The sequence below is a fragment of the Odocoileus virginianus genome, chromosome 23, assembly GCF_023699985.2.
Source record: "Odocoileus virginianus isolate 20LAN1187 ecotype Illinois chromosome 23, Ovbor_1.2, whole genome shotgun sequence".
Classification (NCBI taxonomy): domain Eukaryota; kingdom Metazoa; phylum Chordata; class Mammalia; order Artiodactyla; family Cervidae; genus Odocoileus; species Odocoileus virginianus.
Genome location: NC_069696.1, coordinates 7,054,789 through 7,073,277, shown reverse-complemented (window position 1 = coordinate 7,073,277; position 18,489 = coordinate 7,054,789). Strand labels below are relative to the sequence as shown.

The window sequence follows — 18,489 nt, the reverse complement described above, 5'->3', positions numbered from 1 at the left end:
CGCGGCCAATCTCGCCAGGTCCAGGGCGACGGGGCCACAGGGCTGGCAAGACCGTCTAGGAGCGCCAGCCAGGGTCCCTGAAGACGGTCCTCGGATTTTAACACCTAGAAACCCTGAAATTTGACGCCTGCAATATGGAGGACGGTTATTGTCTCTACCGAGCTATTTGTACGAGCAGGCCCTGATTCCGTCCCGCGTCGGAACCCGGCAAAATCCTCTATTCTCTAAACAGAATGCGTTACGCACACTGCGCATCTTCGCAATAGTGGGCCGGCTAACGACGCCAAGAATGTTACGTCGCTCTCCCCCTCCCCTCCCCACCCCTAGTTCGGGTTCAGGAGGCGCGAGAACTCTACGCCCAATCCGTACTTTGTTTTTCTGCTACAGACCGCGAAGTGCGCCCGTCTCCGCAACTGATGTAAACCACTTCCAAGAATACCCGTAGTGCTCCGCGAAGCCCTCGGGCTATTCCGAGACGCTGTTTACGTATCGGTTCCGACGTACGTAGCGTTAAGCTGGAGCAGTCTCAGCGCTGGCCGCCATTTTGTGCAGTCGCTGGGAAGGAAGGAGACGCCTAAGCCGCGGCACTGCCGGGTTTGAGCGTAGCCAAACCTACCCACTGCTTTTATAACCCCGATTCTCTGTGTTTTGCTCCCGTCTCCGACGAGAGAGGCGGCGACGGTGGCGTCTGCGACGGGAGACAGCGCGTCGGAGCGAGAGAGCGCCGCGCCTGCCGCCGCCCCAACAGCGGAGGCGCCGCCGCCATCGGTCGTCACCAGACCGGAGCCGCAGGCCATCCCGAGCCCGGCCATCCGTGCCCCGCTCCCAGATCTCTATCCGTTTGGGACCATGCGCGGAGGCGGCTTTGGGGACCGGGACCGGGATCGTGACCGTGGAGGGTAAGGGGGGAGGAGGAGAGGAAAGGCCTTGTGTGCGCGGGGGGCGGGGAGGAGGTTGCTTCCTAAGGAGACCGCAACCTGCGGTCAAGCGGAAGACTGGGGAGCCGACTGCAGGCCTAGGAGCGAAGCTTCCGACTGGGAGGCGAGGTGACCCGGGACTTAATAGCAGTTTAGTGCGGGGGCCCCTGGTGGGCCTGGGCCCCTGGGTCGCTGGCGGGGCGATGGGGGGAGGGGGGCGGCGGCTTGGCGACGCCCCAGCCCCTGTTTGCGGATGGTCGTCGTGGCGCGGCGCGGCCGGGCCTCGGCCCCACAGGCAGCAGGAGGGAAGCTCTGGCCGCCGCCGACTCAGCCCGGGCCTCCTCAGTTTCCCGGCTTTCGAGCCCGGCGGGTTTGAGCGAGTCATTTGATCTCTGCAGGGCTAGTGTTCATCCGTGAAACGCGGATGTTCTTGCTGAGAGAGAAGGATGAGGTCTCCGAGTTCACCCTGGGAAAGTCTTTTAACGGCAAATGGCTTCCCTGTTTGTGGAACTGGAAACATGGTTCGAAACTAGAGACTTTTAAGAAGCGGACTTGCAGATTTTAAAATATTTTAAAATTACGTTTAGTTGTACTTTAACTCGAAGGAAGCACATTGGCATGCCAGCGACATTTGCTGGCATTATTTGCTGTCTAAAACTGTTGTTTGGCGGGAGGGAGGAGTTTTTTGTTTTAACGTTTCTTTTTTCTTCTCTAATTGGCCTGAAGCATTAATGTCTTGGTCTAACTTGAAATTTTTTGATCTAGTAATGCCAAGGTTACTGGGTTGGAAGTTAACAGGATTAAACGTGAAGTCTTCCCAGAGGAGATTCAAATCTTAAGGTTCCTGTTAATCGAAAAAGTCGCTTTAAAAAAGTTTCATCTATGGATAAAAATTTTTGGGACGCCACGTCTTAATATATATAGATTGTGTGTGTGTGTGACCTTGGGCGAGATCCTGAACCTTTGTGAGCAGATTTTCTCGTCCGAAGATGGGGATGGTAATTGCATTGTTCCCCGGAATTGAGATAGTGTGTGTAATTGTCTCTGTAGTAGGCATTCTTTTAAAGCTGTTTTCTCCAAACATTTTTGTCTTCTGTGGTTCAAATGCACAACTACCAGACCTAATAGTCACACGCTCCTCATTTATTATTTGTTTTACTGTGGCTCAGCTGGTAAAGAATCCGCCTGCAATGCGGGAAACCTGGGTTCGATCCCTGGCTTGGGAAGGTTCCCTGGAGAAGGGAAAGGCTACGCACTCCAGTATTCTGGCCTGGAGAATTTCGTGGACTGTATATAGTCCATGGGATCGCAAAGAGTCGGACACGACTGAGCGACTTTAACTTACTAAATAAAAAGGACTGTTTTGACTTATACTTTGTTCGGAAAGGAAATACTTGATTTTAGCTTTAAATTCAAAAGACTATAAGTGAAATGTTTGCTTAGTGTTTCACAGTATAGCCAAATTTATAGTGAATTTCAACACAACCACTTAGGGAAGAGAACTTGATGTTTCCTAGTAAAATGAAAATGACTCAATTTCTCTCAAGCCTTATACCCTAGACTCATAGGCCTAGAAAAACCCTTGTACATGTACTTAGATATCCATGTTTATGACCGAATATTAAGACAGTTCAAATGTCTGGATAAATTCATCCCATAGAATACAGTACAGTGGTGAAAAAGAAAAACTTATATCAGGATGTATGATTCACAAACATAAATATTAAGTAAATACAAGGTGTCCTAGAAGGATAAGCTAAGTAACAGATGACAAGACCAGAATACAAGGTAATGGTTAAAATTTGAGGTACTCATTAGTATGATGGGGATTCTAACCTTGAAGTAGGCACATAGAAGCTGCCGAAGTACTGATAACATTATTTCTTTACCATGGATGTTTTATATATATGCTTTAATAAGAAAAGGTTTATTATTTGAAAAGCCAAAAAATTGAGTTGCTGATCCATACTTAGTTTATCCCATATTGACTCTTAAGTATCAGATATTAAGAAAAGACTTAAGAAATAATGTTTCAAACAAAATGGCCTTTCATAAGGTCTGTGCCCTAACTCCACCTTTACTATGAAATTTCTTTCATTATTTGAATTGCTATTGTTTTGTTCTTAACTGTACAGAGCTGAAATGGATTATTTTGAAAGGGGAATGAGTGAGGTAGTGTATGTACATGTACAGTCCAAACGTGCATTGTAGATGATTCTGCATGTTAATGTGTAAATCTTCGAAACTGGTGTTTATTGCAAATCTAAATTAAAATTAATACTCAGAAACAATGAGCAGCATAGTATGCAGGGAGTTAGGGTATGTAGATATTTAAATGATGATGCAAATACACTCAGGTTCTACAAGAGGAAAGGCTCTCTTGGATATTGTACTCAACCTTATACAGGTGGTAGAAAGCGTATTTTTAAGAATCCCATGTTTCAAATTACAGTAAATCTTTAGAGAAGGGTGATATATCTTGGTTAAATAGCCAGTGCAATAGAGGAAAAGGAAAAACTTTGAAAAATAAAGGCTATTTTGAATAAGTCTTGAACATTGTTTTCAAAAGTTCTGTTTTCTTCTAGGTTGTTATTTTAAGGTCTGAGTAATATTGGAGCACAGCAGCAGCATTGAAATGGCATTTTTTTAGGAACGACATTTGTTGTTCAGTCACTAAATTGTGTCCGACTCTTTGCAACCCTGTGGACTGCAGCACACCATGCTTCCCTGTCCTGTCTCCCAGAGTTTGCTCAAATTCGCGTCCACTGAATAAGTGGTGCTATCCAACCATCTCATCCTCTCCCTCCCTTCTCTCCTGCCTGGGCTCTTTCCCAGCATTAGGGTATTTTGTGAAGAACCACATTAATTAGGCAGCCAGTCTCTGAAAATTAGTGTTTGGTCATTTTTCTTTGCAAGACTGACAGTTTAAAGACTTGGCTTTTTTATTTGTAGAGAACCTTAGTTATTGATAGAATTGTTAGTTGCTTCACCTAAAAGGGAGGGAGGAGGGGTCAGTCTCCTGTTTGGTCTTAAGAAGCCTGAGGACGTATTGAAGGTGTTGATTGGTATTGATCAACAGTAATATAAATGGAATCTGCCAGGTTCTTTTTGAATGTAAATACTTAATGGTCCCAATAAAATTTCCTGCCATCAATCTTTGTAAATTTGTATTTAGAGAAATATCTAGCTGGCTCTTTAAGCCAAGAAATTTTAAGTTCCAGGAAATTGATGTGCTTTAGAATGGTTAGTACATCTACTGCCTGTTGATTAGTAAACTCGTGGAACCACTTGCAAGATGATGTTATGAATGAGTTAGAGTAGAAAAGGAGAATTAAATTTGGAGAATTAAATTTGGTGTAGTGTTTTCAGGAGTAAGGAAATGGGATGAAAACATTGTTATTTGTACACCAAAGCAATGTCCTGCACTTTAATAGGTTGAAATACAGAAATGAAGACCATCTTAGTCTTAGGATACTTCTTAGGAAACAGAACATTTCAAATTTGGCTAATGGCCATATTTGTATTCCAGTTGAACTTGTCTGTTGTGAAAGCAAGGTAAAGCAAAAAGAATGATTTTTAAATTGTTTTAAAGACCTTAGATAACTTTCTACCTGTCCACAGTTTTGCCCTAATTTAAACTTAATGTCCTCACTTAGCTTCATTTCAGAGTATTCCATAAGAGTAGTGATTTCTGTTCGCTTCAGTATCTCTAGCACCACTTAAAACAATACCTGGTTTATGGTTGATACCCCGTAACTATTTGCTGAATGAATACAATTACTGCCAGTTTGTACTGAGTGTTTACTATGTCAGATACTGTTTTAAGTACTTTACACAAATATTTTTTTGGAGGGGGCTGGTAGTATCTTAAGAGTTGCAACTTTTTGCATGTTTTTATGGCACCTGAGATATTTTGCTTTAAAAATACTAACAAACTAAAAATTTTGATGTTTCTAGATTTGGAGCAAGAGGTGGTGGTGGTCTTCCCCCAAAGAAATTTGGTAATCCTGGGGAGCGTCTACGTAAAAAGAAGTGGGATTTGAGTGAGCTCCCCAAGTTTGAGAAGAATTTTTATGTTGAACATCCAGAAGTGGCAAGACTGACTCCAGTAAGTTTGAGGGGCAGTATTTATTTACCTTTTCTTCACATGCGGTAATGAACCAAGGAGATAAATTAGCCAGAGTTTACTCATATATAGAAAGTTTACTCATATATATACAAAGTTTACTCTTGTATTTTTTATTCTGGTGTGGTGGGACTTTTCCTTTGGTTCTTGTTAGGAAAGCAGGAAAGCTGATACTCGTAAGAGAAGGCACTTGATTCTCATATGTTGGTTATATTTCATCTTTCTAAGTTAACTGTTCTCATGTGGAAAACGAAACTCACTGCCTGCTTCCTTGACTTAGAAAGTTGGGTGAAGTTGAACATACATGAGAAGCGCTGTAAGGAAGTGTTAAACATATTTTCCATTGTAATTGTGAATTTGATCATTGTTATGCTTTATTGGAACATAAAGTTTTGCACGTTTAGAATAAATTGGTTACTGATTTGTCTTACTTTGTTTCTTAAGTATGAGGTTGATGAATTACGCCGAAAGAAAGAGATTACAGTGAGAGGGGGAGATGTTTGTCCTAAACCCGTGTTTGCCTTCCATCATGCTAACTTCCCACGTAAGTGCTTTTCAGTCGGGGATATTAATTGTTAATTTAGCTTGAATGGTCACTATGGTCGTAAGTTATTTAAAGGTTTTGACCCAGCTCAGGATTTTGTTGAAAAGACAAATAGAAATCTTTCACAAAAGTTCCTCGAGTTTTTTGGGTGAGTTTATCTTTTTAATGCTCATGTGTTCTCAATTTAGAACTTTTTTGGGTCTTTTGCAGGGGTTTTTTTAATTTGTTTGGTTTTCATCTTTCCTTGGGGTATTGTCTCTACGTTTTAGAAAAATAGCAAAATAAAATTGCTTTCTACCTGGATAAAATTTGGATTAGATAAACAGTAGGTGGCTGCTAGGTACCTATGCCTTGTACCTTAGATACTTTAGAGCAATGGTTTTCAAGTTTTCGAGAATAAGGGTGGATGGCTATGGCAGTAGCCTTCTTGAGAAATAGCAGGTCAAAGAACTGAACTTCAGTAACTGAAGACAAAACTACTGCTTCTCTTGGAGAGATGTAAAGCTGGATAATTTTTGCCTTTGGTGAGCTTAAGAAGTTTTTATAATTTCTTTTGGCTGTAGGTTTCACTTTTTAGTTTTTTTTTTCCACTTTTTTTTTCACTTTTTAGTTTTACTTAAAAACAGTAATATCTGTTCTTGTACAGAATATGTAATGGATGTGTTGATGGATCAGCACTTCACAGAACCAACTCCAATTCAGTGCCAGGGATTTCCCTTGGCTCTTAGTGGCCGGGATATGGTGGGCATTGCTCAGACTGGCTCTGGGAAGACGTTGGCGGTATGTACCTGCAAGGGAAGACTTTTCATATTGTGGTAACTTATTTTGCTGTTGTAAATATTACATGTATTCTCAATGCTTAAAATTCTAATTCAGATAGTGGAAGTAATGTTGTAGCTTTTTTAGCTATCTGAAATATGTGGAAGCATTTTATGTTCACATTTGCACTGCATATATGTGTAAGAGATGTGAATTCTGTTTTCCTTTTCCTAGTTACTTAGACATTATCAATTACTGTGATAACTTAGAACAGTTGATATAATGGCTTAGTTTTGGTATAAGACTGTCCTCCTTTCCTCCTCCAGTATTTGCTACCTGCAATTGTTCATATTAACCACCAGCCTTACTTGGAAAGAGGAGATGGCCCAATTGTAAGTGTGTTTCAGTTTGTTTATACTTCTAAAAATAACTACAATTTATTATTATGTTTCAGGCACTGTACTTTACATGTGTTCTCAGATTTCATTCTCAACCCTACCTTGCATATCTGGAGGAATTATTGTCTTATTGGTAAATCTTAGGTACAAAGCAATTAAGTGACTTGCCCAGGGTCAGGCAGTAATTAAATTGCTTGCTCGAATTTGAATCAGTCTTGCTTTTATTTATTTATTATTATTTTTTAAATATTTATTTATTTATGGCCACATGGCTTGTGGAATCTTAGTTCCCCGACCCGGGATTGAACCCATGCCCTGCTGCATTGGAAGCACAGTCTTAACCACTGTTAAGACTTCCCTGGGAAGACCACCAGGGAAGTCCCTCAGTCTTACTCTTAACTACTGTGCCTGTTAGCCTCACATGTAGTCATTTTCTGTGTATTAAATACAGATGCACTGCTTAGTTGCCCATCGATACTATGAGGGATACAAACGTATAAAATGAGATTCTTGATCTGTGGATAAGTCAGGTTTGGGATGTGTTATTTTTTGTGTTTAAGTAATGCTTTTGTAAATGTTTATAGAGCAGCACCGTTTTCTGGTTTGATCATTTTCAGTTAATGCTATTTACTATTTACTGTAAAATTTCAGTAGTGGTCTTCAAACATTTTGAATGTACTTAACATTTTTTTAATAGAGCTTGCACTCACTGTATGTAAATATGTACATTATACAGTATGTCTTAATGATGCACAACAATAAGTAGTACATTAAATTTTCATTACATAATATGTAATGTATTTCATATGGCTAATGGAATTAGCTATATTATCATTAACTAATGTCTAATGGATTGATACACCAAGTGAGAGTTATTGTTACCTATATATGATTGCAGTTTCAAGGTGTCTTAATTTTATTTGACCAACTTCTTGTCACAATGTGTATAAATCATCCTTGTTTTTGCCAGCTTTGCCTAGCCAAGACCTTAAACTAGATGTCAGAAAAATATCAGCTCTGCTCTTTTCTTGTTCTGATATCTAAGTAAAATTTGGGATTTAACCTGGTTTTGTTACAGGAATATTGTAGCTACTTACTCATGTTGTGACTTGTTTAGTTAAAACTAGGTAATACAGTCTATAAATCTACTTATGTAGCACACATTAATGAATCGTGTCAAAAGTCAGCCATCATACTACATGGCAAATACTAGTTCTCAAATTGGATTGACCAAAAGATTCATTCAGGTTTTTCTGTAAGATGTTAGGGATATAATTTTTAGCCACAATTACAGTGCAATATCTTAACACCTGCTGCCTTCCCAAGCCCTCACCCCAGATTAGACAATAGAGAATTAAATAACCTTTTTGTACTTTTTTTTGTTCCCCTTAAACTTGGGGTGGTGTCTCAAATGATTTGTTTGTTTTAGTGTCTAGTTCTGGCTCCTACCAGAGAGCTTGCCCAGCAAGTACAGCAAGTGGCCGATGACTATGGCAAATGTTCCAGATTGAAGAGCACTTGCATTTATGGAGGTGCTCCTAAAGGTCCCCAGATTCGAGATTTAGAGAGAGGTAAGAAAAAAAGAGCATTTAAGAATTTTTAGTTTCATTTTACCAGGTTTTGTAAATGAAATTGAAGAGGAAAATAGTGGATTTCTGGTGGGGTGGGGGGAATCAGTGTTTCAGTAGCTTAGAAATTCTCAAATGTGGTTAAAATGCTATTTTAGGAAAGTCCAGTGTGGCTAGAGACTTTAACGGGATTTCAAATATTTATACATAAATTCTTGTTACATCATGTTTTTTCCAGGTACTTGCTGAAGCTTAAACAGCATTTAAAGAATTCTTAGTTGAAAAGATTTTTGGTTTTGTTTTACAGGTGTTGAGATCTGTATAGCTACTCCTGGACGCCTGATAGATTTCCTGGAGTCAGGAAAGACAAATCTTCGCCGATGTACTTACCTTGTACTGGATGAAGCTGACAGAATGCTTGATATGGGCTTTGAACCCCAAATTCGTAAAATTGTTGACCAAATCAGGGTGTGTAAAGCTTATGTTTTTTTATACCCTTTGCCTATAGTGGTTCCTTAATCTAAAAGAAAGTCTTTCTTTTCCTGATAGCCTGATAGGCAGACATTAATGTGGAGTGCCACCTGGCCAAAAGAAGTAAGACAGCTGGCAGAGGATTTCCTTCGTGATTACACCCAGATCAACGTAGGCAATCTGGAGTTGAGTGCCAACCACAACATCCTCCAGATTGTGGATGTCTGCATGGAAAGTGAAAAAGACCACAAGTATGAGAGATTTCACTGTTTTGATAATGCTGATAAAACTTTTCCTCTAATAATCTTCTAAAATTAAAGTGCTATGCATAGAAGCCAGTATTTCCTAGCCTTGAACACATTAAAAGCATTGTTTTCCAACGGTCCATTTCTTTATGTTATCAGATCATTGAGGTTAAAGCAAGAATTCTGGATTCTTGAATTTGACCAGCTCTGATAATTCCTAGCTGTATTGAAAGTAATTTGAAAAAAAAATACTAAAACTTTGAAGAGTTGATACTGGAAACATAATATATAAGGAGGTCTTCTCTAGATGACTTCATTGTTTTGTCTTTTTTCAGGTTAATCCAACTTATGGAGGAAATAATGGCTGAAAAGGAAAATAAAACCATAATATTTGTAGAGACAAAAAGACGCTGTGATGACCTCACTCGAAGGATGCGCAGAGATGGGTAAGTGCAGCAATGATGTAATTAATTTGCCTTGGATTTTATAATTCAGTAGAAATTTCTAAATTGGTACTCTTAATGTTGTATAATATATGAATAATTCCTAATATGTACTTGGCTTTTTTTTCTGACAGTTGGCCAGCTATGTGTATCCATGGAGACAAGAGTCAACCAGAAAGAGATTGGGTACTTAATGGTGAGTTCAAAATTAAGCATTGTCCTTACAGTGTATTTCAGGGATAGACCAACATTCTGTAAAGAGCCAGGTAGTAAATATTTTCAGCTTTGCAGATTTTATAGTGGTTTGTGTCATAACTGTTCAGCTGCTATTGCAGCACAAATACAGCCATAGACATTATGTAAAGAGAGCCTGACTGTGTTCCAGCAAAACTTCACTGTAAAAATGGGCTTTGTGCCACATTTGATCTGTAGACCAGAGTTTGCCTAGCTCTGCTCTGGTTTTTTGAATATTGGGGGCATTTTTGTCATCTCCACTGTACTCTTAATGTCAGTAATGATGGGCCTTTAATACTACTTTTTCACCACTTAAACCACTTTATCTAATAAGTTCTTACCTTTATAGATAACGTACAGTGGCCCAGAAGCTCCCAGAAATTTTAATGGAGGCTTCATCATGTTAACTCGGTCTCCATCTCCTCTCATCTCCTCTGAGGATTGAGAGTGGAGCTCAAAGTTCCAAACTTCTCCTATCACGGCTTGGTCTTTCTGGTGACCAGCCTCTGTCCAGGAGCTATTCTGGAGCCCATCTTGTCATTTCGTTAGAATAAGAAACCTCTTATCATCCAGGAAATTGAGGGATTTAAGAACTCTTGTTCAGGTACCAGGGTCAAAGGCTTTTAAGTATTAGAATAAAAGTTTCTCTTAACATCTGTGTTTCACAAGGGTTTTAGGAGCTCAGTGCCAGGAACTGAGGGTAGAGACCTATAGATAGGTCTCTATTTCATATATATGTGTGTGTGTGAAATTAATATATATGTGAAATATATATTACTAAATAATGTGTGAAATTATATATATGAAACGTATGTTTTATATATATTTATTCTATTATTTCACAGGGCAAAGCTATGGTTTCCCCTTTCATTTCACATCTTTTAAACTTCCTCTCCCTTTCCCTATCCCTTCCCCCACCTCGACTTTTGGTTTTATTTGGGAGATTACTTTGCTGTCACAATTTAAGAGAAGAAAAATTCCAACTCATGTTGATTTTGTTACAAACTGCTCCACCATTTTAATGTTACTCATTGTTAGGTAACTTTTTAATCTATTGCTTCTCTGATAACGGTCAATATAATAAATATTTTCAAAAGAATTACTACTACCTTTAAATTTGAAAGAGCTTGGTATGTTCTGACACCATTACTTGAAATTTTAACGTGGTAGAAAAGGTCAGAGAGCTGGGGATGTTTTATTTGGTCACTTTTTAAGATATATCACATAGCTTTGGTTTTATAACTTGGTTTTCATGGTATCATCCTTGTTTTGCAGAGTTCCGTTCTGGAAAGGCTCCCATTCTCATTGCCACAGATGTAGCCTCCCGTGGGCTAGGTTTGTATAGATAGGTGTCTCTGTCAATGGTATATGTATCTTTTGGTTTAAAGATTTGCTTGTCATTTCACATTAGAGTTGCATATACATGTGTTTAGATAAATATTTAAAAGAGAAGAATTACATACAAAGTACGTGATTTCCCCCAACCCCCCACATTTTTTTTTAAAACCTTGGTGGGTTTTTTTGTTTGTTTTTTATTTTCTTTTTATTTTCAAAGTCTCTTCCTGCTCCTAACAAACAGGCTTTGGTCTGCAGCAAGGCCTAGGCATGACTATTTAAACAGTTGGAGGGAGAGGAGACATTCAGTTGAACAGCTCAACTTCCTGGTTTTATTCTATTTTCTGGGTGAATAGAATGAGCTTGATTGAACCTAGCTATTAGAAGCTAGTTTCTTCAGTTACTTTTTTCCCCGTCTATGAACATATCTGTGGAGGTACAATTCCATGAATGCCAATATATTCTTGGGATTTAGTAAGTCTATAAATATGATACCTTTCAGCAATTAAATCTGCTTTGCCCAACTTAATTTACTGAAGTAAAATTATCATGAGCACTCAGTTATCCCTTCTTCCCACCCATACTCATTATTGATGTGCTGTCTTCCAATTTAAGATCTTAATCTGAAGCTGATGTTCTGGAGTTTAAACCCATTATGATTTTATGCAGAGATGTGGTACTTTAGCCCATTCTGAGAAAAATAGGTGTAATTCAAAACTTAATTTTAAAAAAACGACAAGAGTATTTCTATTACAAAGATACTTTTAAATTGACATCTTTCTTGCTGAGTAAGGCGAGAAGCAACTGTATTCCCTGTGATACTCAACATAAAGAAAGCAAGTGTTTGAACTGGATTACAAAAGTAATGAAGGCTTTTTATACATTGCACTCAACGTATTCCCTCCTTCAGAGGTGGTGACTTGCAGCCATGACTGAAAGATTGTCTCTACCCTCTGAGGTCATGTCTGGATCTGTGCGGTTAGAACTTGGGCCTGTTGGGAGAAGAGGCTGAAGCCTGAAAGCAGTTTACATAAAGCTTTCAGTGATGGTGGTTTTTAAACAGGCTTGCTATGTGCTGGTAGCTTCTTTGTGCATCTTGCCTAGACAATTTAAAATATTTGTTCCATGTCCCCCTGCATTTCTAAACCAAATCAATTGGCTGCCATTAGAATAACTTAGACTCTTCATCCCACCCCCACTCATCCAAGAGAGGGGAGAGGGAACGTATCTGAGTCTGTTTCTTGTTACTCAACATCAGTGCTTGTTTTGGGCCCCTTTGTTTGCTGCCTTGTAAAAATCAAAAGGAAAGGGGAAACCCACCAAAATGGCAGAATGCTGACCAAGGTCCTACAAGATCCTGGAAAGTGAAGGCTTCTACCTCATAGACAGGGGTGCAATTTTCAGCTGAGTCACCAGGCCTTTTTTCACTTCCTGTCGAACGATGGCCTCTTAAATATTCCCTTCAGGTAAGTTCTCTGATTCCCATAACTTTATAATAGTTGTCCTCAGGAAATAATAGTCATCCTAGTCATCTTTATAATAGTCATCCTGTTTATTCCCCTTCCAATGGGATATTTTTAATTTTTCCTTTTTTTTGGTTTAAACTGCACACTGTTAAGCTAAAAGTATTGAATTTATTTTGTTTTGTTTTTTAACAGAAGCTTTGATAGCAGCTGCAGATCACTCAGTACATGGCCGAGGCAAATCTACATTGGCCGGAAGCAGCTCTAGATGAGCCTATTGGCTAGTCTCAGCCCCTCCCAGTTAGTGATTGGGGATTCAGGCCATGTCATAGGGCTTGTCAGACAAAAAGTTCTTACCTAGGCAGCTGGCTAAAACAGTAACTTTCTGATTGCTTACTCTGCAACAGCATCTTCTCTAAAGCCACCAAGGTAATATTGTGACAGTGCACAAATAACATCAGGGCAGGCTAGACTGGAGAAAACCAAATTCTGCACTTGCTCTTATATGCCCTTAGCCTGCTATATGTGCACATACAAGAAACCTTTCTAGTCTGAAGAACTTGCACCATGTCTGTCCCCTATTGAACCTCCAAAAATACTCCCAAGTATTAGTACCTGAACTGTTGACTCCAGTCCCCAGTGCTTTCTAGTAGGAAAGCACAAATCTTCATCCAGTGCAATAATTCAGCCTGCTCTGCTGCCTGTGGTCATACACAATGAGACTGACTAAGGAGCATTCTAGCTCTGAAGATGCGATCATGGAGCATAATTCCCTACTTTCCCCATCTCACATCCATCCTGGCCCTGTAAATTTTTGTTTTCCTTTTGTTACATCATCACCCCTAGCCGGAGACTCACGCTGCCCCCTGTGATAACTGCCTTCTCGTCTTTCTGGTGTGATTTCAGGACTTTAGGGGTCAGTAAAGACTGAGGAGCCTTTATTGTAATAAGAAACAGACATAATGCCCCTTTCTTCACAGGCCCTTTAACAACAGCTGAATTTTTTTTTTTAATCATCTCCCCTTTCCCCTGAAATTAATCCAGTCTGGGCAATAGATGCAGTCTGACCCTTTGGATGTAACTTACATTTTTTTATTAATTATTTTTTTCTACAATCACCCCAATTATCCTTGGGGGAGGCGTTGGAGGACCTGAAATTTTTACCCGAACCCAGGTTCTCCGGCGCTTGGCAACCAAATGGGGCTACAGAGAAGCATCTAAGCCAGTTCACAGAGCGAGCGTGTGTGGGGACTTCTCACTGCCACGGACCCTTGATGCATGCTCCCCGCGCTCCAGTGGTCCCGTGTCAGAAGGCGGAGTTTTCGAAAGGAGGCCGCCAAAAATAAAAGGCAAAGAGACGGGATCGGCTGCAGCGGTTTCCCAAAGGAGGAGGGAGTGTGCATCGGTCTGGTAACAAACAGAGAATGTTTTTTAATTATTTATATCACAAAAATCTGTGTTTTATCTAGGATATTTTCTGAATATTCTTTGTAAAATGCAGATTTTTTTTCCACAAAACATTAGGATTCTTTGTTATATTCTTAAATTTGTTTGTTTAAGTAGGTAAAAATATACATTTAGTTGGAAGCATTACACTAACATTTACATACTTAAAAGCTTTAGGAGGTTGTTCAATTCAATTCCCAGCAGTGGATAGAACATTAAACTTGTGTCTCAAGGTTTCATGATGTTTTCCCACACTCTTTGGCTATTTAATTTTCCAGGTTATGTAGATAATCTTTGATAATTGAAGTAAGGACTGAGTTGAAGTAACCTTGAGTTGAGAAAAAAACTCATTTGGCAGAGCTGGGCTTGGTATAGTACAGTGAAATTTTAGTGTAATGTGCTCTTGTGGTAATTGAAAGAAGAAAGATAATTTGGATGTTTCTGCAAAGGAAAATAAGTGTATTTAACTTTGGCTCTGATCAGTTTTGTCTTTTTTTAATATAAGCAAAAATTTCTTAATCTAAGTATCTTAAGTCTCCATGTAAATGTAGTAATAAAGTATATGAAGTTTTTGTGTTTTTGTTTTGTTTTTGTTTTTTGTTTTCATTTTGCTCTGTGACTGGTTTAAAGGTAAGTTTGTTATATTACTGGTAGATTTTGCCAGGCTCTCCCAACAGAGTAGAAGTGATTTGGCCTTGTAGCTTAATGGTGGTATCACCTTAAACATTCCAGTTTTTAAAAAGATGGAACTGGAATTTGGTACAACTCCTGTCAGTATGTTGGTTAAAACATGAAAGGGGCAGGAGTTTGAATGGTTGAATGGGATTCCCTTAGGATTTTACAGCTGATGCTTTCTCTGCATGTCCCAAGCATCATTAATCCTCTTTTACTCTGTTGGGATGAGTCTTTTTTGTTCCTGTTCAGAGTGGTTACTAACTTAGTCTTCTCTCCTCTTGCTGTCATCTGCATTCGTGCTTCCCACCTGTTGTTGGCATGTCCTTTACCTTCTCTTTCCCTGCCACATCAACCTACACACTGACTCATCATTGGCTTTGAAGATGTGGAAGATGTCAAGTTTGTGATCAACTATGACTATCCAAACAGCTCAGAGGATTATGTGCACCGTATTGGCCGAACAGCCCGTAGCACCAACAAGGGCACTGCCTACACCTTCTTTACCCCAGGGAACCTAAAGCAGGCCCGAGAGTTGATCAAAGTGCTAGAAGAGGCTAATCAGGCTATCAATCCAAAACTGATGCAGCTGGTGGACCACAGAGGAGGCGGCGGAGGAGGGGGTAAGGGTAAGTCCTGGAGTTTTCCAGGTACTGCCAAGGTATCTTTTTGTGTGTTCATTGTGCCCTGTTTGTTGTTGATCCAGTGGAGGTTAATGTTAACGTTGCTTAGTGATTGTTCATAATGTCTTTTGAGTAAGACAGTAAGAGGTTTGAGTGACTATCATAGCCTTAGGTAGTATGTTTTGAGTTTTCCATAAGGGGAAATCAGTAATGTTATAGGCATAGTTACTGGATCTGAATTGGACAGTTGTGAAATATACTAGCTAGGATCTGTGTTTCATGCCCTTTCCCTCAGCTTACTATATGTTGAAACTCTACATCACGATTCCCTTAGAAGTTTTTGAAAGTACAGACTTTTTTTTAAGTGGGCTTGGAATTGAACTAGGAACCTGAACTTTTCAAAACCCTAAAGCTTGAGAGATTACTCTGATGCAATTAAGGTCTGCAAAGTAACATTTGAGAACCAGTGTGCACTAGTAGAGGATTCCTTTGTGGTCATATGAACCTAGCTGCTTGGGGGTTTTTTGTGTTTAAATCATCCTTACCATTTTTCCTACATTTTTAAGAGTGTGTTTCTTGGTAATCCTCAAAGAAAAGGCAAAAGATGAAAAGTTGAATATCCTTTAATGTTTACCATTCTTCGAAGGTATCTTCTTAAAGAACCAAATTATGAGTATATTTTTAAAGTAGTGATTTGGAAGCTGACTTAGATAAAGATCAAGAAAGAATATTGAATACTTTCATATCTAGTAACATTTTTATATGTGGTTATGTTTGGATCATATATCTGGTGTTGAAAATTCTTGTGTCTTCATTAGGCGGCCGTTCTCGATACCGGACCACTTCTTCAGCCAACAATCCCAATTTGATGTATCAGGATGAGTGTGACCGGAGGCTTCGAGGGGTCAAAGATGGTGGCCGGAGAGACTCTGCAAGCTATCGGGATCGTGGTGAAACCGATAGAGCTGGTTATGCTAACGGCAGTGGCTATGGAAGTCCAAATTCTGCCTTTGGAGCACAAGCAGGCCAATACACCTATGGTCAAGGCACCTATGGGGCAGCTGCTTATGGCACCAGTGGTTACACAGCCCAAGAATATGGCGCCGGCACTTACGGGGCCAGTAGCACCACCTCAACTGGGAGAAGTTCACAGAGCTCTAGCCAGCAGTTTAGTGGGATAGGCCGGTCTGGGCAGCAGCCACAGCCACTGATGTCACAGCAGTTTGCACAACCTCCAGGAGCTACTAATATGATAGGTTACATGGGGCAGACTGCCTACCAATACCCCCCTCCTCCTCCTCCCCCTCCTCCTTCACGTAAATGAAGCCACTCAAGTGGTAGTGACTTGTGCAGACTTAACTACATTTAAAGGAACGCTATCTTTTCCTTTTTTTCTCTTCCCTTTTTCTTTCTCTTTTATAATTTTTCCCCAACCATTGTGAATTGTCTTTCATGCAGATTAGTTAGGATTCACTGCCAGGTTTCTTCTGCCTGCCAAAATGATCCAGTCTGTAATAACAGATTTTGTAAAAGTATATATATGTATGTATAGCCGACTGGAAGAGATTTTCCCCCCGACTTCTTGCATGTTGAGGATATTTGAGCTATTTTTCATCTTAAACGAAAAAGTAAGGTATTAGGCCCTTTTGTGGGAGCCCTTTTTTTTTTTTTTTCTTTTTCCTCCTGAGTTTGGGTAGGGGGTGGAGGGTTGAACTCTGCAGAAGATGGCGCCTGTGCTTTAAATTGCTCTCGTACTGGGATAGAAAACCAAGAGGGAGTTCCCTATACATTTTCTGTATTTTTTTTTTCTTTGATCTTTTTCAAGCTGGAACAGGGTTCCTTAGGCCTGATGAGTTTTTAAGACAGAGCTTTGCCATTGTCATTGTGGCTCATTGCTTCTTAAGTGCATTTGATAGTTTAAAAAGAAAAATCCTAATTGGCTTTGTCTCCTTTACATTCTGCCTTCCCCCTTCCCAAGTACTGAAACAACCATTTCTAATTGTCAGGTTAGAAATTAAATTGCTGAGATAAGAGTTTTTTTAAGTGTATCTTTAAAAACCCAAATGTTTATTGCAATGGTTAAATGTAGTATCTCAGCATCTGGGTGGAAGCTGCCTATTTTTCTCCCCCATGACCAGGGACCATCTGAAATATATCTTCCTAACCAGACAGCTGCTGTGAGCAGAAGGAACACAAATGCTCACTGGAAATTTATTAACCGGTTAAATATGCATTCACTGCAGTGTAGGAACTATGTCTAATTATAAATAATATAGTCGGTGGGCAAATTTTCTTTTTAAACTCAGTATTGGTAGAGCTAGAATAACAGCAACTCTTTACTGGCTACTCAGCCCTTTGGGCCAAGTTATCTTGAAGGGTCTAAAGGGTTTATTGAGAAAGAACTCTTATAAGTCTTCATACTGTGTTCTCTTCAGTGCTTTGTAACAGCTTTTGGATGCACATTTTCCTCAGCATCCTTTCACACTCAGCTTTTTACAGGTAGGTAGTGCTTAAGAAAAGTTACAGAGGACTAACGCCCAAGTCCTTTTACTTTTCCTCCACCTGAAAGGTAGGTGAGATTGTCCCTTTTCTAGTAATACCAGCTGTTTTACTGAGACTTCCTATAGCAGATGGGCCTGGAAAGAAAATTCTGCTCTTGTGTTCACTGTAAGAGGACAAGGAGATGAGACAGCCTCAGAAATCTCTTCATATCCAGTGCGAAACTGTTACTTTTTTATTGGTGTTATCAGTATTGTTGATGGTGTAGTTAAAGGGGGAAGGCTTCATTGCATTCTTTGGCTTAGGCCTGAGAGTGCTTACTGGTTTGTAAGATCAAACTATCTAAATGTTTGAGGTCTTTGTTTCCCTCTTAAAATTCTTCAGGGAGAGAGAAGGGATTGTTTCTGAGGGGTACTGAAAAGTGTGGTTGAATGTGCAACATACAGGTAGGTTGTCAGCATAAGCTGAAATAATATGCATGTGAGAACTTTGACATCTTTCCCCCCCCCACTTTCTTCTTTCTTAACTACTCTTTTTTTTCTCCTCGTAGAAGTTGAGGCTGAGGGAGGATGGTAGGCACAGGAGAAATACGGCAGCACTTCTCTGTGCTTTCAAACCAAAGTGTCTCCCGCACGAAAAAAGTGTGTCTCAGCACTGATTAGTCCACTGTAGATATTTTTTTATACACCAAAATCTGATTTTAACACAAAGGTGCCACCATGGGGGTGTCCTCTTGTAAGCCTGAA

General features: G+C 39.8%; 1 protein-coding gene across 2 annotated transcripts; it reads left to right on the top strand.

Annotated features, from left to right (window-relative positions):
• The first annotated feature begins 608 nt into the window (after positions 1–608).
• DDX17 (DEAD-box helicase 17) lies at positions 609–16,630 on the top strand. 2 transcript variants are annotated; one of them, XM_020896468.2, is made up of 13 exons: positions 609–899; positions 4,875–5,025; positions 5,488–5,587; positions 6,234–6,367; positions 6,673–6,738; positions 8,174–8,315; positions 8,620–8,780; positions 8,862–9,034; positions 9,364–9,474; positions 9,606–9,667; positions 10,981–11,040; positions 15,008–15,244; positions 16,063–16,630. In XM_020896468.2, the coding sequence occupies exons 1-13, from the start codon at positions 850–852 to the stop codon at positions 16,566–16,568; spliced, it is 1,953 nt and encodes a 650-aa protein (XP_020752127.1). In that variant the 5' UTR covers positions 609–849; the 3' UTR covers positions 16,569–16,630. The 2 variants fall into 2 exon arrangements, with proteins under 2 accessions (XP_020752127.1, XP_020752126.1); XM_020896467.2 differs by having other exon boundaries at positions 15,008–15,250.
• Positions 16,631–18,489: the final 1,859 nt, after the last annotated feature.

Bases quoted from the DNA above. Each gene is read 5' to 3' on its own strand.
- DDX17 (XM_020896467.2), top strand. From the start codon at position 850: ATGCGCGGAGGCGGCTTTGGGGACCGGGACCGGGATCGTGACCGTGGA. The intron at 9,475-9,605 runs GTAAGTGCAGCA...TTTTTCTGACAG, and splicing joins CGAAGGATGCGCAGAGATGG to TTGGCCAGCTATGTGTATCC. The intron at 11,041-15,007 runs GTTTGTATAGAT...TTGGCTTTGAAG, and splicing joins TGTAGCCTCCCGTGGGCTAG to ATGTGGAAGATGTCAAGTTT.